Here is a 24,983-nt window from a genome sequence, read left to right as displayed (position 1 = left end):
TACCTGAATCGGTATCATCTACACAAACGTTCATAATTAATTACATTTATAAATATCTACTAAAACCCGAACCCGCTACAAAACGAAATAAATATCAATTAATTTTTATAAACATTCGCATTCATAACATTAACTAGTAAGATATAACTACATAAGAATCCCACAAGATCCTGTAACAAGAACTTACACTATCACTCATACACTGTACTGTAATAGCCTTGACCCTGAACTTTTGTATGCAGGTGTGAATCACGAATCAACACATAGGCATGTTTAGTGTTTACGTAGCCCATTACCCAGTGTTAGCCGGAATTGTTTAATTGTATTTCCGAGTACTATATACGTAGGAATTAAAATGAACAACATACCTACTAGGATTTTTAATTCTTAAAAGTGTGTATTAAAAAACGTAGAACTACCTAATATCAGATCCTGTAACAAACTTTAAAGTATTTTCCAGTGTGCAAAAAAGGAAAGCGTTATATAATCCGTCTAGTGGCATGACTTTCCCACGATGGAAATCTTGGATTAGAAATTGGAATTCTTATTTTATAATATTATCATCTACACTCTGCAGTTATGAATATAATATATGTACTAACTTTAAAGGAATATACCCAAAAGCTACATAATCTATAAATTCAACAAAAAAGGTCGTGTTCCATCGTTACAATATTGTATTCACTGAAAAGTGCTTCATATTGGTTGAAATGGTTGTTAATCATCTCAATAGATGGCGCGCGGTGTGTCCCTTCAGACACATAAAACTGAAAGAATAGAATAAATTCGATCACTCGGGCGGGTCACGAGTGGCTGAGTTGGTGAGGCATCCGCCCCGGAATGGCGCGAAGGATGCGGGTTCGAGTCCCGCCTCGTGATCGAATTTTTTCTATTCTTTATAAATTTATATTTATAAAGCATTTGAATGCCATAAAACCAAAAATATAAATTCAACAAAAAAGGTCGTGTTCCATCGTTACAATATTGTATTCACTGAAAAGTGCTTCATATTGGTTGAAATGGTTGTTAATCATCTCAATAGATGGCGCGCGGTGTGTCCCTTCAGACACATAAAACTGAAAGAATAGAATAAATTCGATCACTCGGGCGGGTCACGAGTGGCTGAGTTGGTGAGGCATCCGCCCCGGAATGGCGCGAAGGATGCGGGTTCGAGTCCCGCCTCGTGATCGAATTTTTTCTATTCTTTATAAATTTATATTTATAAAGCATTTGAATGCCATAAAACCAAAAATATAAATTCTACATAATCTATTTCAAAAATTCCTTCCCAGCTTAATGGTTATTCCGTGACATCCATACTAATATTATAAATGCGAAAGTAACTCTGTCTGTCTGTCTGTTACTCAATCACGCCTTAACTACTGAAACAATTTGCATGAATTTTGGTATAGAGATATTTTGATACCCGAGAAAGGACATAGGATAGGTTTTATCCCGAAAATCCTACGGGAACGGGTTTTTCTTTGAAAACGCGGGCGAAGCCGCGGGCGGAAAGCTAGTAAAATGTACATGTATTTTGATAACGACTGTTATTCCCACCAAATATAATAGCAGCAAGTATTTTGATCAAAATAATTAATAAATAACGATTAATTAATAATTATTTTTGTTTGCTGTTGTTAACTATGCAATAAATTTTAAAGAAATTAAGATATTCAAAGACGCCATATTGAATTACCTACGTGTGAATATCAAGACATTTCTAACGATACCTAATAGCCTATGAGGTCAACCTAATCAATAAGTCAAAGATGAGGTTCATATGAACCACTTTATTTCGTACCTATGTTCTATACCTACTTACTTACTACATAAGTGAATATATTCTTTACTAGCGGTCCGCCCCGGCTTCGCCCGTGGTACATATTTCGCAATAAAAAGTAGCCTATGTCCTTTCTCGGGTATCAAAATATCTCTATACCAAATTTCATGCAAATTGGTTCAGTAGTTAAGGCGTGATTGAGTAACAGACAGACAGACAGAGTTACTTTCGCATTTATAATATTAGTATGGATTCACACACATTACTAAACGGATTTGGTTTTACGTATGTAAACTAGAAGATAATATAACAACCTTGAATTAATATATAGGCCAATATAAACACGCAAGACATTGAATACAATCAAGTAATTCACATCACCTTATACAATTTAGCAATAATCTATATCACCAAAACTTCCAATATCACAATTCCTTACCAACGAACGAGGCATGACGTCACCGATGACGTCACAACACCGCAGTGACCCCACGTACAAAGGTCAGGATGTGTCTTTGACACTCGATTGTGAGATAGCCTAAAGGAAGCTACTTACTATGCATTCTAATTTCCTTTGAGAAAATATTTTAACGTATTTGGAACCACACTACTTAATATAGACCAGCTTTCTGCCCGCGACTTCTTTCATTCAAAATGTTCAAACAACCACTTCAACATTCTTCTACCAGTGAAATATGTAATAAAACAATCAAACATACAGTTAATGGTCCAAAGTCCAAACTACAATAGGCTACACACACAAGCATCTGAGAAACTAGTTCTAGAAACTTCCAGGAATACCAAGCTATTCCATAATACATATCTTCCAAAGAAATGCTTGAAATACGCTCCATAAACATGTTAACAAAAACTTGACCAACGAGTTCTATAAATACCCTCGTTTTGCGACAATCTTGATAGATCTCGGCTACATGTATACTGGTTTATTACAATGGCATGTATAACTAAATCTATCTTGTGCCAGAGAAAGGCAGTTTAATAAAAATAGAGTATGCGTAGCTGTACTTGAAAATAAGCATAATTGTAGTTATTATCAAAGTTAGGGCCGATTTTTCAATGCTTGGATAAAACTTATTCGTCGAATAATGTATAAAACTACCATTTTAAAAACGTATTCTAATTGCCCGTATTTGACAGTTTACGTGACATTTTATTATTATCGTGTAATACTTTATTGGACGGATAAGTTTTATCCAAGCATTGAAAAATCGGCCCTAAAGAAACTAATTACTTGGGAATGGTTAGATATGACTATGAATGAAAAGATTGGATTGAGAAGGCAGTTTTTCTGAAGGAACCTGCAGATACGTAAAGGAATTTTAAGCGCTGTCAGATCCTAAATGGTATGCTGTACTCGTTAAAAAGTCACGGATATGTCTATAGCACTTGATTAATAAATCATCAAAAGGAAACAGCCGCGAGCCTAATTTAGTGAATCATTTCCGTTGTCGAAATACATAAAAACGTTCCCATATAAAATCGAATATAATATCATAAATTCATAATCTTTACCTACTCTATAATATTGAAAGCAAAATTTAAAAAGTATTATTTTCTAAGCTTTTTAGTACCTTGAAACATTAAAGGCACGCAAGGCAACAATTATCTTTCGTCACAGGAGCGTAATCATCTCTTACCAAAGCTCCGGGACGAGCGATTAGGCCTATCCCCTAACCTAGATAACTTATCGAATAATTTAAATACATGCAAATGCACTTAAAAGTTACAAGGCCTTGCATCATCAGCTCTTTATCACTACAAGGTTGACATAAGTAATCTTGTGTTACGCATTAGTAATCTATAATACCTACAAAATAATAAAATAAAATTGGCGTGTCTGTTTGCGACTTTAGCAAATTCATCAAAAATGAGTTTATGACTGTTTTGGGTTATATTCGATACAGACAATCACGTTTTTACCATAAAAAGATACGTTATAAGTAGCAAAGTGTTGCTTTTATTACATATGCCTTTATTTTCATAAAAAATAATACCACAACATTACCTTGAATAATTAAGTTAGGTAGTACCTACTTAATAAAAAAAGGGTATGCGTGTACTAGAGTACACACGTAAGAAGTGAAACTTCTTTATGACCTTAAAAATGCCACGAGTATGACGTAACGCAAAAATGTCACGCGTACGGCGTAACGCAAAAATGTCACGCGTACGGCGTAACGCAAAAATGTTACACTAAATTTTTGTCCAACCCCGATAAAGAAGTTTCACTTCAAAAAATGTCAAGACCTCAGAAAATCTCCTTTGCCCAAGGGCTGTATTTCATCAAAAATCTTTTTCATATCTCTTTACATAATTAACACGAAACATTAGAAACAAAAGTGCAAGACTTTTCCGAACAAAAAAACCAAGGAGCAGCATGGGAACAGCCGAACATACATCTATAGTCCATTGTCTATACTCTACTACTACTAAGAACAAATAAACCAAGGAGCGGCCACTATTTACTCTCACATTTCCAAACATCGACCTTGCAAGTTCAGTAATGAGTAAACACGTAACCATGGCAACCGTAAAAATCCATAAACGTCGATTAAATATTGACTAGACTTGCTGTCTAGACAAACGTATGCACTAACTGCACTATATACCTACTATACATTAGGTAAACAATTTAAAATCGACAACTCGACTCGATTTCATTGTTGTTTATAACTTAAATTTATAGCAAGACGATTTGACTTGGATATTTTTATTTATTTTCTTTTAAGGGCCGATTTTTCAATGCTTGGTTAAAAGTTAAAACTTATCCGTCCAATAAAGTATTACACTATAATATTAAAATGTCACGTAAACTGTCAAATACGGGCAATTAGAATACGTTTTTAAAATGGTAGTTTTATACATTATTAGATTCGGCGAATAAGTTTTAACTTATAACCAAGGATTGAAAAATCAGCCCTAAATATAGTTATTTTTAGAAGAACAGAGAACAACTGATAATTAATTAACTAAATGAATGAATAAATTATTATCTAAATGCTAAGCAACTGCAGTTACTCTACCCGTTTATTTCATCGGTTTAGAGTAATTTTTTAGGCTTAGCATATTAAATAAAACAATCAATATCTATGAAAAAAAGGTTGTAGGGAATTATTTTATAATTATATTTGCCAAAAAATTAAAAGTTAAATATCCAAAAACGATCACTATTCCAAAATGCTTTTACACCACACGTTTTTTTACATTTGTATAACATTAAACCTTAAAAGAACCCGATTTAACAGTAACACAATACATCGTAATCAGGAACCCGTATAATTGAGTTTAGCAATACCTACTCGTGTATTAATGTATTGGAAAAAAGGAAAAATAGCATTACATTTATTTCTTTCTGATTTTATTCGTAACTAGTTAGCTGTTGCCCGCAGCTTCGCCTGCGTGGAAAAGATAAATTTTCATGGTACAAACTTTCATCCCCTATTTGATCCCCTTGGGGGATGAATTTTCTAAAATCCTTTCTTAGGGGACGCCTACGTTATGACATCTACCTGCATGCCAAATTTCAGCCCGATACGTACAGTGGTTTGGGCTGTGCGTTGATAGATCACTATATCAGTCACCTTTGAGTTTTATATATATATATAGATTTTGCTACGATGATTTATTTTAAAAGCTGATCATTGGTTGTAACAGGACACAGTTGTCAAAAAAATAACGACCACAAACTCACACTAAGTACTTATAATAACAAAAAAAAAATCGAGCTGTTACAAAGAAGCTTGATTACTAACTCAAATGATTAAATGTATTTTTTTAACTGTTTGAAGATAATAAGATTAATATAATTCCATGACAAATAAGTAGAAATTAAATAAACTGTCAGCAAAAACAGCCCAAACATTTTCAAACACGATAATCTTTTTAAATGTACGACAAATCGTCACGACGTATCGTCTCAAAGAGAAATGCATCCTTTGTGTTCGAAGGTCGGTGCGAACAAATGCATTGTTGCAATTTAAATGTTTCTCTTTTGTTTAGTCTTCACCTTTTTATATTTATTTTTATACTTATCCCTGTGTACAATCTTCCGACACTTAATTGTTATTTATAAAAGGAAGACACTGATTTCAAAAGAACTACAGTTGAATGAATGTTCGAGTTTTTTGTTCGGAGAATTAATTCTTAGTTTTCTTCCATTTGATGTTAGTAGAGTAACTACTTTTATTCATTTAGGTATAATTCCATTCGATTAGATTATTAATAAAGTATAAAATTAATAAGTATAAAAAGACTGGTTATTGAAGTGAAACTTCTTTATCGGGGTTGGAAAAAAATTTAGTGTAACATTTTTCCGTTACGCGCCATCTTTGTCTTATCCCTACCACGCGTGATTCGACGTATTTCTGTAAATGCAAAAGTTGCATATAGTTAGTAAATTATTTTTTGAAAAATAAGGTCTTAAAGAAGTTTCACTTCTTACGTGTGTACACTAGTACACGCACACATTTTTTTATTATTTCTTTACTTGTTATGATTTAATTTTTTGCCGTGCCAAATCTACATTTTTATTCTTTACCAAGTAAAATAGGTTATTTTCTATCTCCAATATTTTTCTAGCCGGAACGCGCATTTAATGCATACCTATAGCCAATTATTTTAAAACAGTAATAAAACTAACACGTGTAAAATACATCCACCATTAAATAGACACATTGATACATAAATTTTCCGGTACTTATAAATTGCATTGCATATAATTTTCTTTTTACGCTTACTTCGAACCATTAAACATATAAATAATACATTATGTAAGGTTCTACCCATCTCTTCTATATTGAAAATAGTGTTATTGTAATTATTAATGCTAATATTATTTAAATGCAAAGAACATGGGAAAAACATTTACTTTTATGAATTTATTGGTTGGTCGGGATAAATAAATTATCAATACATTTTTAAAAGCATTTTAAGAACCAGATCCAAGCAGAATCTTAATAAATTTATTTTTGTAGGACTATTTTGGAGGACTATTTATTTGAAACATATGCTCGTATTTAGAATTTAAAACGAAAATCAATAACACTGTGGCTATTGGACAAAAACATGCTTTGATCAAGTAAAAAAATAGAGACCAAGTAATGTAAAAGTTGATTAAAAGATTCAAAATAAATGGTAGCATAAGGTAGATAATCATTTAAACAAATTAAATGTCCATGCAGTTTATGAGGCAGATGCATTTTACATCTGTTTAATAAATCGATTTTTATCCTTACATAGTTTATATAGGTACCAATATGTATGTAACTTAATTACTACTGTATATTTTATAAATTACTCGCCATACAAAATGATAGAGTATAGCATTCATTCACTACGAAACATAGTAATGACTAATGATCTATTCAGTCTATAAACTTATTAAAAAACTTCAAGTTAAACCAATACAATCTCATCAACAAGAATCTAAAATTAAAACAATCCACATAATTCAAACAACCGTCATCAAATTGGATAAAAACTTAACGACAAGTCCAAGGAAGTTTCCCAAGCAAGTAATTTCCGGACGAAACAGGTCCTCAACACTAGTTGACTGACGAGTAACGGCCTACATCCGGTGATACCTCGACCATAACTTCTGCTTTTGTGTTATTGTGTAATGTGTATCTTCCATACGCCGTGTGCGGATTTAATAGTAAGCACATAGCGAATTGGCTAAGGAATCTATACTAACAATATAAATAAAAAAGACGTGTGGCACTCGGGGACTGCCGCGGTAAAGCTATTGCATAGCATGCCTTCAAGCCACACCTCCGTGCCCGTCGGAGTGGGGAGCGTGAGGATTTTTCGTTACGGAATTTCTAGATTCGGTCCCCGCGCTCAAGGCCCGCGATAGAAGCTATGCAATAGCTTAAAAAAGTAAATGTACTATTTATTTAAAAAATTCTTTCACCGTTAGATATGTAGTTAGCTACGTTTTCCCTGAATAATAGACTATACATAGATTATAGGCCCAACATATGTATCACGGGCGAAACCAGGGCGGACTGCCATACCATGCCTATCGTGTACCACAAAACAAATATAATATTTTTCATTTCCTAAGATGTAGATTTTATTTTAATCCTTACATCTCTCTATTTAAATATATTTATAAAATATCTGTTATTATATGTTCTGACTAGCGGTCCGCCCCGGCTTCGCCCGTGGTACAAAAAACACATCTTTTCTCTACATAAAAACCATCCTCGTACTTCAAGGAATATAATAAAAAAAGAATTATCGAAATCGGTTCAGCCGTTCTCGAGTTATGCGCTTACCAACACATTTTGCGATTCATTTTTATATATAAGATTTTAAGAAATTATATTACTAGCACACTTGGTAGGTATGTTATACAAACCCAAAACAAACATGTTCAAATACCAACATGCTTACACTTATATCTATGGATGTGAAAACTTTCAATAGATACCTATAGCTACTTATAAATAATGTTTCACAGCAAGAGATTCACACAGTAACGGTTCGACGCCATTTTAAATCTTAAATTACGAATATTTATTGTTTGCAAAACACTTCCCACGATATTTAAAAAAACTACCTTCACACCATACGACACGACAAATTTGTAGTTTAATTTGGAATTTTCTTGAAAGTTGAAATAGAAAGAGAACAGTACGATTTGCGATTATTTTTATTTGATTAAAGAGAAATGAGAAAAATGTTTGAAAATTATATTTAAGTAGTGTGTAGGTACAGAAAATACGACGTACTATTCTACCAAGACAAATCAATAAAATCGTACCTTGTAAATAGTGTACCAACAGGTTTTCAATTTTATCTATAAGATATTTAATTAATATCATTTCATTAGGAAATTCGAATCTAATTACCTACAAATATGGATGATATCTCCTATAATACATATATAATATTTAATTTTATAGCATATTTTATATAAAATGTGCAAAATTCTATATCCATTAAAGACCGGTTTAAAAGTGTAATGAACCTATTTGGCATTTACTTGTTACTGATTTTACGTAACGTAATAGAGGGAATTTACCGGGTTTTAAAAACATTAATTTAATAAAATTTATTTAATTTGATCCCACGTGTTAGCAATGTAAATTACAAAACTACCCACGCCCTTAGATTTCGTACATACCTATAAAGCATATACATATAAACATAAATAAACAACAGCTTATATTTTTTATATTGCATAGCTTTTATCTCAAGCTGAGCGCGGCGACCGAATGTAAAAATTCCGTAACGAAAAAACCTAACACACCCAGTTTGTTCAGTAACACAACTTTCTTCACTATAGAACTACCTACCAACAATTTCTAAGAACCTAGATAAAAAGCGCCATTCCTAGAAATGCAATCAACTATTTTCATTCAACTACCAAACAAAAAATCCCAGTTTTGACAATAAGCTCCATGCAACTGCGAGCGAAGCCCCGTTACAGAGTATGTATGCAACCATCCCTACTATAATATTATAAATGCGAAAGTTACTCTGTCTGTCTGTCTTATAAGCTTTCCCGCTTAAACCTCTCAACCGATTTTGATGAAATTTGGCACAGACAATCTTTAGACCCTGAGAAAGAACATAGGCTACCTTTTAACTATCAAAACACCACGCGGGCGAAGCCGCGGGCGGAAGCTAGTTTACTATAATTATTCGCAGGTGTGAATTCGCACCATGTGGTAATTTTCTTCTATTAAACTGTACGTATATATAAATACGTTTATACTGCAATTTCAAATTGATATTGTTTAATCGTTCGAACAATTTGCAAAAAGGAAGGACAAATTGCAAAAAAAAATTTAAAAAATTACAACTTAATACATAATCGGTATGTTGGTCAGCCGTCGCTTGGTAATATAATTAACATTCTTTCTGTGAAAAAAAAAGGATGGGGATAGATGGATTAGGTGAAGCAGGTAGATGTCGATGATAACACAATAAGATAATTATGAAATCTTAGGAGGACGTGAATACGAAGCTTTCTTTGTCTATAAAAATGCTATAGAACGTGAAATATAAGGTATTGTCTTTCAAATTCTCTTCTTCTAGGTCAAATTAAAGTTTTAAAGTAATATCTGTAACTACCACACCGAATTAAAAAAATACTATCTCATGTGATAAGTAGGTACATATATTCTACCAAACAACAGAATTACGCACATATATTAACAAACATATATATCTTTTAATCCCAATAAGTCAGACGAACCAGCTACTAACATATCATAGTATGCCAAAAACGGGAACACTACCCCTAGCTAAACCAATTATAACATGAATAAAATATTAATACTACTAAAAACAGTAAGAACTAGGTGTACCCGTATCGATCGCGACATCTAGACCTATCCAGGTCACTGACATGACCTCCATCTTACTAATTCCCACCGACGTACTATAAACAACTACACTCACAAACGGCTATTGAAAGATCATAAAAAATGTCCAAGCGTTTGTATAAAATATTCATTGAAATTAACATCTTTCGTCCAATAATTATTATTCTTTACAAAAACTAAACCGCCATCAAATTGTCAAAACTTGATCACATTTAAAAATAACATCTTATTTCGTGGTCATAATAGGTATTCTAAGGGCCGATTTTTCAATGCTTGGATAAAACTTATCCGTCCAATAAAGTATTACACGATAATATTAAAATGTCACGTAAACTGTCAAATACGGGCAATTAGAATACGTTTTTAAAATGGTAGTTTTATACATTATTCGACGAATAAGTTTTAACCAAGCATTGAAAAAATCGGCCCTAAGTCTGTTTTGCTAATTTAGAAAACTCTGCCTAATACACGCGTAGGCAGAGTTTTGCTTCGGACAATGTTTTAACGAAAATTATGAGTCTTGTTGCTCATTGTACGTCAATGCTAATACCCAAACAAACCATACCGTGAATTTAACACGATCGGTGCGGTGGTTAATGACCCTGTCACCCCAGGTGATACGGGTTCGATCGATATCTTAGTACTTACTGAATACTGGGAACATTTTATTTTTAAGTAAACACGATAGTTAAGCCGTGTGGTTAAATTTGTTTTGTTACACATAAGATAAAGAGACAAACAAACACATTCTCTTATTATGATACATAGGTATTAGGATTATTTACGCATTTCGGTACGTACGCATTAATCCCAGGAGAAACCACTACTAATAAGTTTATTAAGTATATGAAGCAATATAACAATTTAATTCCAACATAAATCTATTGCAATAATTTCAATAAGGAAATGAAGAATCACAAGGAAAACCTATTTTACATCTAGCACTATTAAATCTATTGTTAATAGTTATTAAAGTGAAGTCATTGCAACATGATATCATTATTATTATTGCATCTTAATCACCTAGCATTATAAAATATACTATACCACCAATATATGCAAAATAATTTGGAAAATCCAAAAGTGCACGCCTCATAATTTTTTTTTAATAAATATTTATTAATTATTATTTTTGTTTATTTAATAACAATTAAACCACATCGAATCAGACCCTGAAAAATGAAAGGGTTCTATTCCTGAGCATACTCAAGCGTAAGAGAAAAAAAAAGACTCGATTAGTAAAGTATTTCGGTCGCTATCGTGTTAACAAGAAAAAGGATCCGCACATACAGACACACGGACGTCCAAGACCGAACTTTTTTAAACTGTTTTTTAACTAGTTTAAATAACAAAAATGACATCAAAAATATCATGAACGTTAAAAATAGTGTTTTTTCTTAATATGTGTGTGTATGTATTATCTTACAAGTGCAATGTATGATACATAAAGACATTTTAAGTTTGAAAAATCAGATGTTTTGCGCGAAGTGACAGTAGTACCCACCTCAACGCTTCGCTTATGAGGCGTGCAACACATACAAATATGTCGAGCATTCGGAGACGTTTCATTACAAACATATGAGAATTTAAAACTCTATTATTGTAGGCCACAACAGCAGCCAAAAAAATTGGTTGTCTGTAAAGTCGGTTTACTGACGATAGTTGAACGTGACAACTTGCACTTCAAGCCTTACATGGAACGCCTCAGAGCGAGGTAACGCCGCATGAGTCATGTTTTTTCGTGCGTGCAGCCGGCTCTATCGAATTATAAGACGTTGTCACGTCAATAATGATTAGTATTAGTGCAGTTTATGTCTAAGATGTAACTATATTTCTATGTCCAGTCTATTTTCAAAAATCACCATATTTTAACGCGCTCCGCTCTAATTTAACGTGATCTTCTTCAAAAATGTAATCTTTTCGACTGATGCATTAACTTCAGAATAAAATTAACACAATAATATGTAAACTGCACTTTCACTCGAAACCTTGAGTTTAACTTCATTAAAAGATAAGTTATGTGGCTTCCGCGTGTTTAAAATGCGCAGACGTTCAACATCAATGATGGCATTTATATCTCTCGTTTACTTTTTGTGAAGTAGCTGAAAACAATGAATAGCGGATATCGAGCCCTTTGTTGTAGTTGATTGTACGATTAAAATTTAAAATACATTTAAATACCTGCTTATGTAGGTAGTAATAATCAATATATTATATATAAATGAAACCCGTTTCGCGTTGTCACGGCATCACGTGTGAACGGCTGAACCGATTTCGATAATTCTTTTTTTATTATATTCCTTGAAGTACGAGGATGGTTCTTATGTAGAGAAAACGTAAATATGTACCACGGGCGAAGCCGGGGCGGACCGCTAGTAGCTCAATGTATGTAGGTAAGTTTAAAATATTTTTTTGTTTAACATAAATGACTTGAGGATTCATCAATAATTCTACTATCCCACCAATCTTTTTAAACGCGAAAGTTTATTATTCTTGCACAGAAAAATAGCAATGGGATCTGTATATAAAATTTGGTACAGAAATAGACAAAAGTCTGAATAAGTTTTTAATCCACCCACATTCAAGAACGCACCCATTTCGCTATAGGTCGACTAGTCTACATCTGTATCTAGAATCGAATATCTAACCCGTATAACGTGGGAGGTATCGCATTTGAAAGTTCTCATAACCATCTCATAATGTACTCGACTGTATCGGATATTGAACGGCAATCTCATTTTGTTTTTACTTTTTATAAATGCGGGTAGTTCGATGTTCTTGAGGGGAGAAGTTAGTTGACGTCGTACTGTCGTGATGGTAACACGTATTTTGTAGCTTCAAAAAAAATTTTTTTTAATAATAAATTGATTGCTTGTGAATATATATTTTTAATTTCTTACTGTAATGATAAATCATCTCGCTCTCGTCTAATTGCATAACAATGTGATCAGAACGGTCAGTAAAATGGATTTCCTTGATAAGATTTTGTCTCGGAAACGAATGAAGGAAAAAATAATCTAAATAAGTAACGAGCTCTGTAGATATTCGAGACGTAAAAAATCGAGTCTTCCCTAAATGTTCTACAGTGAAATTACTGAAAAAGACAAAAACGCAGCACTAATATAAACATGAATAGAAAAAATACTTCCGTGATAATGAAATGCACCTAGTGTCTAAACGTACGTAAACCTATGTTATGTTACAAGCTAGGAAAAACCCGTGAATCAATACTTTAGGGAGAAACTTAACACGGAATTAAAGCACCAACATAAGTACAGATATCTTCTATTGCGATTTTGAACATAATTTATATTAGTACACTAGCCGCTCCGCGCGGTTTCACCCCCGTGGCTCCTCTCCTGTTGGTCGTAGCGTGATCGTATATAGCCTATAGCCTTCCTCGATAAATGAGCTATCTAACACCGAAAGAATTTTTTAAATCGGACCAGTAGTTCCCGAGATTAGCGCGTTCAAACAAACAAACAAACAAACAAACTCTTCAGCTTTATAATATTAGTATAGATTAACTTAAGTTGTAAGTAGAATACAAGTAATTTAAAAAACAATTTGGTTTGCATTTTATTTATCCAAAAAAAGCCAAAACACATCGTCAAATTATGTTATAAAAGTAAAATGTCCAAACCGACGGGACTAATAAAATAAAAATAGATTTATTGTCCCGCAACGAAAATACATTAAACTGTAAAGGAAAGTGCATTCATCTTCAGATCCTTTCATGTGTCACACAAACATTGTTTAAAATTTTAAACATGTACCAAAAATACTCTCACTTTAAAATGTTATTTTCTAAATATATTTAAGAGAAACTCGTGTTACACCACTCAAGAACTGCTGAACGGATTTTAATGTTTTGTGTTTTAATCTTTATTTGTTTAGAAATAGGTAACATGTAACTGTAAAAAATTGGCCTTATAAAATATTTGTATTTTACCTACGTGAATTATATTGACCGACCCGCGAAGGCGCAAAAAAAACCGAAATTTACTTATTAATAATTTATTGTAAAAAAATTACATTATAAATTATTCCTAACTTAAACTACGTCCCTCCCGTTCGATGTTGGAACAAAGAGTGCTCGTCGTACACGGCGGAGCAGCTACAGCGTCGCGGTGGCGATGATTGCCGCAACACTCTCTGGAATCGCAGGTGTGCGCGATGTCGCAATTGCTAACAGGTGCAAGTCCTTCTTGGGTGGCCCCATGCATCCTCTAATAGTTAAGGCGTGTATACACAGTACATAACACCTCCCTCCTGAAGTTCAGCGATTATTGGCGGGCAAGGCTCGTTAATATCGCTGAAATTTCACACTCCGCCGATTGATGTTCTATTTCTTCTTTTTGATTACCATGAACACTCGTAGTAATAGGCTTTGATGTACGCACTCTCCGTACGACGTACCATGTATGTACCATGTAGGGCAACTGCACTCGTTATTAATATAACATATATCGGTATGATGGAAGGCTGCATATAGAGAATCTCGTATCCGTTGTTGGTACTGATAGGCATTTCCATTGATATAGCTCTGTTACTAGCGTGTAATTTATCCAAATTTATCGAATTCAACTTCGGAACTTCTTCATCTGTATTATATTGGCTGGAATCTGGCAGGTTTGCAGTTTTCATTATCTGTCCTTTGATATGGTCTTCTCGATTGACTATCTTGAAACCCTCCGTTTGAAGAATGCAGTTTTTGGGTATTGTGGCTAAGTAGCTTCCTTTAATGACGTCATATTGATCTTGCGAGCATGATAGGTGAATTTTTGATGGCTTGGGGAAACTAATGACGTAGTGGGCGTCGTCTAATTTTTCTAGTGCGGGTGCTCCGAGCTCCACAGGCGTGAAGAGACAAGATGCGACGACTCGTTGCGTGGTAATAAGGTGATACACGCAGTCATTTTTGGATCGATGATGGTTCAGCTTGTCCTCACATAGATACCCTAGGCCAGACTTCGGGCATTCTGCCTCCATGTACATAAAATCCTCGTCGTGAATTGCCACAAAAGGATAGGGTGGAATTAGGACTTTACTATCTTTATTAGGAACTATGGATAATTTAAATAATTCAAAGGTAGCAGGAAGGACAACCGGGAACATAAAAACTATAACTATATTTCTATTACTATAATAATAGCCTAGTTTAACTAAATCAAAATATTCTCTATAATTAACTTGAGGGATTTGATCTTTGCCATAAAATTTGTTTAACTTATTTAACATTTCTTTTAGTGAATTTGAATTGAACATAAGATGATGCGTACTTTTCGCACGAATAAAACCTAATAAATTTTCTAATCTATGTAATTCCTCAGATATATCATCAATGTTATCTGATAAAATTGCTACGCGTTGAATTAAATCGATGTATATAGTAATGTTTAAATTATTTTCCTTTAAATCATTTATAGCTATTTCAATTTTTTCCTGATTTTTAATTAAGTTGTTTAAAATTTCGATTAAAATTTGGTGGCTTAAATTGCGGTCTAAACGAATGTATAGGCTGTAGTTTAGAAGATATAGGTTCACTAAAATCATTATGTCTATAAAACGGTTCATGCGAGTACGGCATTCTAAAAGGTACGTGGGGTTTCCTATCAAAAGTTTCATTACGTTGTTGAAGGTATAAAGTGCTTTGTTCTTCATTAACGTATTCTAATGCCTTTTCAATGGTTGCGGGGCGCATGCAACGTATGCGTGAGCCTAACGGATCTCTTAAACCACGTAGGAAAGCCTGTAGTGTTAATTTTTGATACAGGTCCCTTTTTGCCTCACGAGTAGTAACGACTGTTTCATGTAATGCTATATACGTCATTATGGTACTAAAAAGATGCTGACATCTTTCATAGAACTCTTGAGGAGAGCTACGACCTTGCGTTAATAAGGCTAAATCGTTATAAAGGGCGGTCTCATCTCTATGGTCAGAAAAGTTATTAACTAATACGCTTCTAATACCGTGCCAAGTAGTAGGTATACCATTTGCATTAATTACTCGGGCTGCGGGCCCAGTAACTTTATTTAAAATACCATTACATAACGCGGCAGTTTTTAAAGTATTTCCGGGATCTTTATCTATAAATTCCTCAGCTAATTGGTCACTTAAATGTATAAATCTTGTTAAAACGTTAACATTACCATCGAATTCTGGCAAAAGTCTAAGCGCATTAAAAATTTTATCCAAATCTGACATTTTAAATATCTGTATTACCTATATAAAATATATTAAATTTAATTAAATTTATTTACTTCGTTAAACTAATATAAAAAATTAATAATCTTTACCTAATATATTTGAATTATAAAATGAATTAATTAGTAAAATTCGAAAATTAATCAATTCGTAATTAATTGATATTTAAATTTATTAATCTTTTATCAACCTAATATCTATATATTTGAATTTTACAAATTGATTTTGTAAAATTCTACAATTAATTCTCGATGAATTAATATATTATAAGCCTACGCACTACAGTTCCTCGGTTCCCGTGAATGGGTAATCTAGGAAAACTTACAATCTAGGAGTGGCAAGACACTAAGAGAATTAGTGTACTTACAGGATTTTCATTTCGGCCTTTCCTGCAGTATCAATGTTTGGATACCCTTCGCGTTGCGGCGGCCAACGGTGTAGGTTCTGGATCCCCGTCGTCGTCCCTCCGATGGAATAGCGATACTCGATGCTTGTAGTTTCGCGTTCCGAGAGACGGCTCTCAAGGATTATCCTACCGACTGCGCCAATTATATTGACCGACCCGCGAAGGCGCAAAAAAAACCGAAATTTACTTATTAATAATTTATTGTAAAAAAATTACATTATAAATTATTCCTAACTTAAACTACGTCCCTCCCGTTCGATGTTGGAACAAAGAGTGCTCGTCGTACACGGCGGAGCAGCTACAGCGTCGCGGTGGCGATGATTGCCGCAACACTCTCTGGAATCGCAGGTGTGCGCGATGTCGCAATTGCTAACAGGTGCAAGTCCTTCTTGGGTGGCCCCATGCATCCTCTAATAGTTAAGGCGTGTATACACAGTACATAACACGTGTTTGATTTTTTCATTCTGTATTTTTGTCTTAGTCTCTAATAAACGAATGAATGATGTGAAACATTATCAAAAACTCTGCGAGCGAATTCGGGGCGAGCAGCTTGTATGAAATTGAATCTATTCCATTGATAAACAATACAAACAACTGCACACAAAAAATCCTACTAATATTATAAATGCGAAAGTTTGTGAGGATGTGTGTGTGTGTTTGTTACTCTTTACTCGTTACGGTAACTCGGATTAACACATAGGATAGGTTTTATCCCGGAAATCCCACGGGAACGGGAACTATGCGGGTTTTTCTTTGAAAACGCGGGCGAAGCCGCGAGTGGAAAGCTAGTAATATAATAAAATTGGATTATACCATGATAATCGGAATTTAATTGAACGATTACAAAATATGTTGCAACTTGCTACATTAAATTGACATTATAATTACTATCCGGTTGCAGTCAGCTGCTCATATGACTTTAATTATCTGAATAGCATCCTTTTACTATCTAGATAACTATACGAGATATTTATTGAGGGTCATCGACCGCATGATAATAATATACAGTATTAAATTTATGGATAGTGTCCACCCTTATTTCGTAAATGATAGCCATGCAATCATAAAATTGATGAAAAAGGGGAATGCATGTATGGCCAAATAATTTTTGTTAACTATTAGAGTATTCAATAAAATTAATAATAACTATTTACGGTTACTTTTCTTAATCAAAACAAATAGAATACCGAGGATTATCTTGTTGAGGATGCAATAGAACTGAAGATGTTTATTGCTTTTTAACACTTAAACTACTGAACTTATTAACTAATATTTGTACACCTATAACACCCAAAAATATTTTACACTTTTATTAAACCGATATCAATGAGAGCTGAATCTATTTAAATACAATAACAAAATAATTTTAACGATAAGATAAAGTTGGCAACCCTATTCCTATTTCACCTGGTAGGCATACACAGCTGTTCATAGCACCTGCTCTTACACTTACGAGTCGCAGACATGTGCAATATAGACAAATAGGTATTAATAAGCGCCTATTGTCTATCCTTTATTTTATTAAGTAGGAAAATATATTTTTAAAATGGAGTTTCGATGTCAATTAAGGGCTGTGCAATCGTCAATTAACGCGATTTACAATATTATAACCTATATTCGTGTCATTTTTTTTAAGAATTTCAGTTAAACGAAAAATACTTTTATTAAATAATTAATAAAGTATACTTTATATTATGTGAGATGTTATCACGAATAAAATATATAAACAACATTTTGTAATTTTTTTTAAATACCGTAGTTAGGTACCTAACTGTAAATGTTTGACGAAATATACTTCTAACGACGAATGACTACACTTTGACATTTGCGGTGCACCCAACACCCTATTTCCCAAGGGTTACTGCTTCCCCTTATAACTATTCAAAAAAATCTATACACACTAGATAAAAAGAAATCACTCATTTACTACACGAGAAAACACATTCGAAACATAATATTATAACTTACGTCTAGGATACATAAAAAATTGCGTAAAAGGCTTTTTCAAATGTAGGTACACTACAAAACACAAGAAAAAATACTAAAAAGTGTGCAGTTAACTTAGTATTTAAACTACTAAAAAACCCAGCTTCTCTTATCATTATGGACCGACTGATAATAAGAACGTCCTTGCGACCTACCCTAGTTATGATATCTTGCCTAATTAAATTAATACTTTGTTTATTTAACCCGATAATTAATTTTCTATTTATGTATAATCTGTGACGAATTTTATAAAGACAAGATGTCATTTAGACTTAACCCATTGAGCCCCAAACGGCCCGATCGGTCCACGACACAATAGATTTTCTATTGTGTCTGTGATTCCGGGGCCTGAGTTACTAAAATTACAAAAAAAAATATTACCTTCTGCTACAGAGACGATAGTTTACGTATATTTGGTTGTATCGTGTAAAAACGGCGAATTAGGGTTGAATGCATTTGGATGTAATTTTATTTTTACTTTTTTTTCTTATAGTTTACTATAATATGTACCTATGATGTTATAGAATAAGGAATGATCGAACCAGGCTAGTCAAGAAAAAAGTAAGTGAATCGCGCGGTTTTATCCGCGGCAGAATCAGCAAATGCAAGTGTTTCTTCAGCTTTATCTGTTTCTATTCTCCTATTCTGTTACGTAACCTACAGCTAGTAATAATTATAATATTAGTAGTATTAACGTGATACTATAAGGAGTAGGTTTTGGGTAGTGACGTAAATGGATAGAAATCTATGTAATTACTAGCGGTCCGCCCCGGCTTCGCCCGTGGTACCTACATAATATTTACGTTTTCTCTACATAAGAACCATCCTCGTACTTCAAGGAATATAATAAAAAAAGAATTATCGAAATCGGTTTAGCCGTTCTCGACTTATGCGCTTACCAACACATTTTGCGATTCATTTTTATATATAAGAAGATATATAATATTACTAAATTACTAAATTTTAATTACATACACCTAACTAGATAGGTCTTTAACGTAAATTTTCGCCTGTCTAGTTTGCAATCAAGATGTCTGTCAAACTCAATACGATTATTAAATTTTTTGAAGTTAATAGCTAACCATTCATAATTAGAACATTCAAACAAAGAACAATAATTTATTAATAATGAAGGTTAATTACGAAATATACTTATTTAAACCTACTTACTTAAAATTTTATTGGTCGGTAGGTAATTTAATAATTTTAATGTAAAAAAACAATTAAATTTTATAGTTATGCTAACGTGATAATATAGCGGAAAAGTGTTATCCATGGCTTAAAATACATATTTATTGACTTCCTCAAATTATTTATTATAGGTATGTAGGTACTACAATTTGATAAAAAAATTAGGAAAACCAAAATTTCGATGACTTTAATCGGAAACTTGATAACGAATTTCCTCAATGATTAATGAATCACATGATATAATCACACGATCTATTACCAATTTGAAGGTACGAATTTTGTAAGGTACCTTACCTAGAAAGCCGGTATTCGCACGATCATACAAAATACATTGTCATTTTACCTACATTCATAAAGAATGTATTTTTTATACCGCTTTCTTTGAGATTTCGTTCCAGATTCTATAAAATAACCATACCTATTCGATTAAAATTTATGTACCTACCTAAATCTTAAATATTTTAAGAGATTGTATCAAATTTGTACCTATCGTAGGTATGAAAGTAAAATAATATACGAACCTATCTATACCATCTTCTTCCTGTTTTGGACATTTAAAATTCGAATTTCGAACCTTTTCGTTCCTTTAACAGTTCTTCTAACAGGTAGTGAAAATGCGTAGGTAATTTTTTGTTTTTTAATAGACAACTCATTATCGCGACTGAAAGTAATATAAACGAGGTCGTTGGTAATTAATCACTAAAAACCTACAAGTAGGTACCTAAATGTTAGTCATGACTTTATAATAATTGACTGTTTAATATAACACAGTTAGAAAACAAAAGCCACTATCAGTGATAAGACTTAGATTATACCTATACCAGGACATATGATTACAAAATATATTTGCGTACGGTACTGACCTGCTATTCTCAAAACCGCCCTGTCTGCCGGATCCAGCTGAAGGATAGACAAAGGTTTGTCCTTTGCCCATTCCTTCAAGCTAAAATCGTTTTCAAATTCCATGTTTTTGTCATCCAAAACACGCAACCTTGCGCGAACTCTCGTGCATACTTGAATCAACCCAATGCACTAACGTCGTTAGACACATAAAAAACACCTTTTCAATAATGTCACACACAAATAGGAGGTAAACAAAACATTACACTCATTGTAAAATATGAAAATCAATACCGAATACAAAACTCACGAAAGATACGGCACTGCGTATCTTGAATTTGTAAACTCTGATAGTTCACTATATACACTGTAACTGAGCACTATTAATTAACTTATACGTGTAATTAATTGAACTTAATCCATATCCCACGGGACTGGGCGAACACAAAACAAATTAGGTTATCAGCAAGTACCGAGCGTCATACACCGAACCGGCGGGCAGACATGATGTGACTGTGTAGTTCGGTAAAATGCCGCATGTCGCCGTTGTTACTCAGCTGTTAACGCGCACGCTCACACTTTTTATTATGCGGCCGAATATAAGTGTATTCTAAGTTGATACCGTTAGAATAGACGCTTGTTACATTTTCTTTGACTGGATTATATCCTTTCTTTTTGTAGTCACTGCCATCTTTGATTTTTTTACAGACTAGATGACGTTTCTTCAACTAAGTGTTACCAGACTTTACTTTCCAGTCTCCCTGTTTGCATATAAGACTTTTGCATTAAAGATATAAATTATATAATGGAGAATGTTCACTAATTTTGATTATTAGCAATCCATATTCTCTGTCAAAAATAAATAATACTAGTGAAAAAATTACTTCGATACGTCAATTAGTTTCCGATTTAGAAGTAAAATAAGTTGTAAAAGCTCGGTGATGGTGTGACGTCACACCACAACACGCTCAATCTGGCTCACTCAGTCCGCTAGCGATCGCGCGCCCGTGCCGTCGAAATTATAATTAAATACTTTTAAAAATGTCCAATCTAAATACCAGAAAATCATGTGTTGTTCCTAAATGTAAAAATACAACTACCAATTCGCCGGATAAGTTGTTTTTTTATAGTTGCAAAGGACGTAAACAAAAAATGGTCAGAGGTGCCTTTGGTGTCAGAATTTTCCGTTTTCTTACATAGTACTACATATTATAATATTTTGAGAACATTGCAGCTGTTTTGCGTTATCCTTTGTTTTCTATACAAGTTTTAATCTATACTAGATTGTGCTTCTGCTCTGCTCGTATGGGCTAAGTACCTAAAGGTAGATGGCTAGTAAGATTTTTTCTTGTTTTAAGTTGAGAATGATATGGAGAACTATACTAAAATATAAGTTGGTCGGGAGAAGAATTAAACAAAAACAGGGTATAGTTCCACACAAATTCAAATGTCAACAGGAAAATGAAGATAAACCTCAGAGATCAGCAGTGCAAAAACGCAATCGTATAGAATATTTTGAGAAACTATTAAATAAAGATGAAACTTTGGCATGACTGTTATTTTATTAAACGAATAATAATTAGTAATTACTATTATTGGACTATTAACGAATTTCGCGGATGAAAACCCATCAAAATACTGCGCAAGCTATAACACCTACTACAGCGCTGCCGACTTGATACTAAGCGCGGGGGCGCGGCCGCGAGGCGCGTTGTGACGTGACGTCACAAGCGGTCACGTGACTATTAGCGGGACTCGATATTTTTCGAAACTTTGAATGCGTATAAAATCAAAACTACTTGGTATTTTTGACTACGACAAAAACTAGTGTATTTGTATACATACAGGCTTTACTGAGACACAATTTCAAGGGATTTGGCATACCTAGTAACATTCTTCATTATATTAGTAACAGTACAAGGTAGCACTGCTTTTAGAAATTAAAGACTTTTTAACGGATTTTAAACGCGATTTATTCATTCTATTATTTTCCCGACGTTTCGAACACTTTACAGCGAGCGTGGTCACGGGGAGACTGAGATGTTATACGTCTTGACGGTCATTCAAAAATTGCTGTTTGTAAACTACCTCCACCTATTCCTCCGTAGTTGGTATGTGGAGTATTTTTCCGGATGTTGGCAGTATTGGCTGATCGTGTCTTCTAGTCTTTTGGTATGTTTGACATGGGGTTTTAAATTCTTAATAACAGGATCCCAGGTGTTAGAAAGTTTCAAACCATCTTCTCTATTGAAATTTGGGTGTTTTTTAATTTCAATAGCCTCGCGCACCAGTCTTGGAAAAAATTTATTTTCTCTGGCAAGGATTTGTGGTTGGTCGAATCTTATGAAGTGGTTGTTGTCCAGTGTGTGTTCACATACCGCAGACTTCTGAACACAGACATGTGAACACACACTGGACAACAACCACTTCATAAGATTCGACCAACCACAAATCCTTGCCAGAGAAAATAAATTTTTTCCAAGACTGGTGCGCGAGGCTATTGAAATTAAAAAACACCCAAATTTCAATAGAGAAGATGGTTTGAAACTTTCTAACACCTGGGATCCTGTTATTAAGAATTTAAAACCCCATGTCAAACATACCAAAAGACTAGAAGACACGATCAGCCAATACTGCCAACATCCGGAAAAATACTCCACATACCAACTACGGAGGAATAGGTGGAGGTAGTTTACAAACAGCAATTTTTGAATGACCGTCAAGACGTATAACATCTCAGTCTCCCCGTGACCACGCTCGCTGTAAAGTGTTCGAAACGTCGGGAAAATAATAGAATGAATAAATCGCGTTTAAAATCCGTTAAAAAGTCTTTAATTTCTAAATGTATAATACTCGCGTAAAATCAAACATCAGAAAAGCACTGCTTTTGTTTCAAAAATATATTACCTAGAAAATGTGATAGTATATATTGGAAATCAATTTCAAAACACTCAATACACAGCTGATAATATTATACTATAAGAAAAATTTCCGCCAGGCCCAGTAAATATCTACCATGTTATTTATAGGTGTGAATGAAAAAAATGTTTCTTTTCAATTTATTCCTTACTCATAAAAATTTAATGCTTTGTTGTTGATAATTTTGGTGATGGAACCTTACAATCAAAACATAATTTTCATTCTGTCCTGAATTAAACGCAGACTACAATTCTTTTCGTGAAACACTATTCCAAGCTATCTAACGCAAAATTACAATTTTACAATGAGATTAATACTTAATTATTCCATGAAAGAGATAATAATTAATAGTATTTCAAACATTAATTGCTAAAATCATAAACAATATTGCACTTGAAAATGCTAATTATAGTATTATGACGTATGGTATTTGCCTGTGGTTTGCCTTTATTTTACGTTTTTCATGTTTGCCTTTAAATAGCAACGTTATTCTTATGAGTTGTTTGTAACATCTCATTCCAATGAAAATTTAATTTGGACTTTGTAAATAGTTCATGCATGATACGATAGATCAATTTTATTCATTTTGTTTTATGCAAATAGATCAGTTATCAAATAAAAATAAAAAATAGCCATGTCATGCCTTGATATGAATAAAAAATATTTTACAAATAACCAGAACTGAAAGTAAGATAGATTCTCAGTACCTACCAAAATAATTAATGTGCATTGATTGTGGGTAGCAAGAGGGTTTGTTTCGCTTGCTCTTCTAACTGCCACACTCAGAGACGTTTAATGGTTACTTAAGTCGTTCCTTAGTACAGATTTAAAAAAGTTCGCTCTCAGAGACAGTTAACGGTTCATTACCGTCCCTTAATGACAATTAAAGTTAAGTACAGCAAAACCTTTACTTAACTTTTTAATGGTTGATTTTGACATTTGCGTTTGCGGACTATATATATTTGCGGAGGTTATATTTTTATTTTTAATAGGTAAAAAAATCACATTAGCATTAATTAAAAGTTTTTTTCAATATTAAAGATTGGTAAAGATGTCTGATCTCATAGACTTTATTGACTTTGTGGACTATGCCAGAAGGAATAGAGAAGTCGGGCCGAGGCGGTATTTACGAGATAATTCTGATCCCTTCACAAAATACTCTGTTCAGGAATTCCATGCACGATATAGATTCACACCAGATTCTGTAAAAAATGTTATATTGCCTTTGCTGGCACCCGACCTAAGGAAACCAACGAAAAGAGGATTACCATTTGCTCCGGAAATAATGTTGCT

At 33.4% G+C, this 24,983-nt stretch overlaps 1 protein-coding gene across 1 annotated transcript in view; it reads right to left on the bottom strand.

Moving 5' to 3' along the window:
- shot (dystonin-like protein short stop) overlaps positions 1-21,280 on the bottom strand; it is a 300,260-nt gene extending 278,980 nt beyond the window's left edge. The window contains exon 1 of the mRNA XM_089710553.1: positions 20,795-21,280. Within this exon, the coding sequence (XP_089566679.1) occupies positions 20,795-20,897 (103 nt within the window). The 5' untranslated portion in view covers positions 20,898-21,280. The remainder of the gene's footprint in view (positions 1-20,794) is intronic.
- Between the last annotated feature and the right edge of the window lie 3,703 nt (positions 21,281-24,983).

This window comes from Colias philodice, chromosome 25, assembly GCF_061535455.1.
Source record: "Colias philodice isolate Cphi_HAF_F1 chromosome 25, ilColPhil1 Martin Lab GWU primary, whole genome shotgun sequence".
Lineage (NCBI taxonomy): Eukaryota > Metazoa > Arthropoda > Insecta > Lepidoptera > Pieridae > Colias > Colias philodice.
The sequence above is the reverse complement of the archived record's forward strand: the minus strand, read 5'-3'. Positions and strand labels throughout refer to the sequence as shown.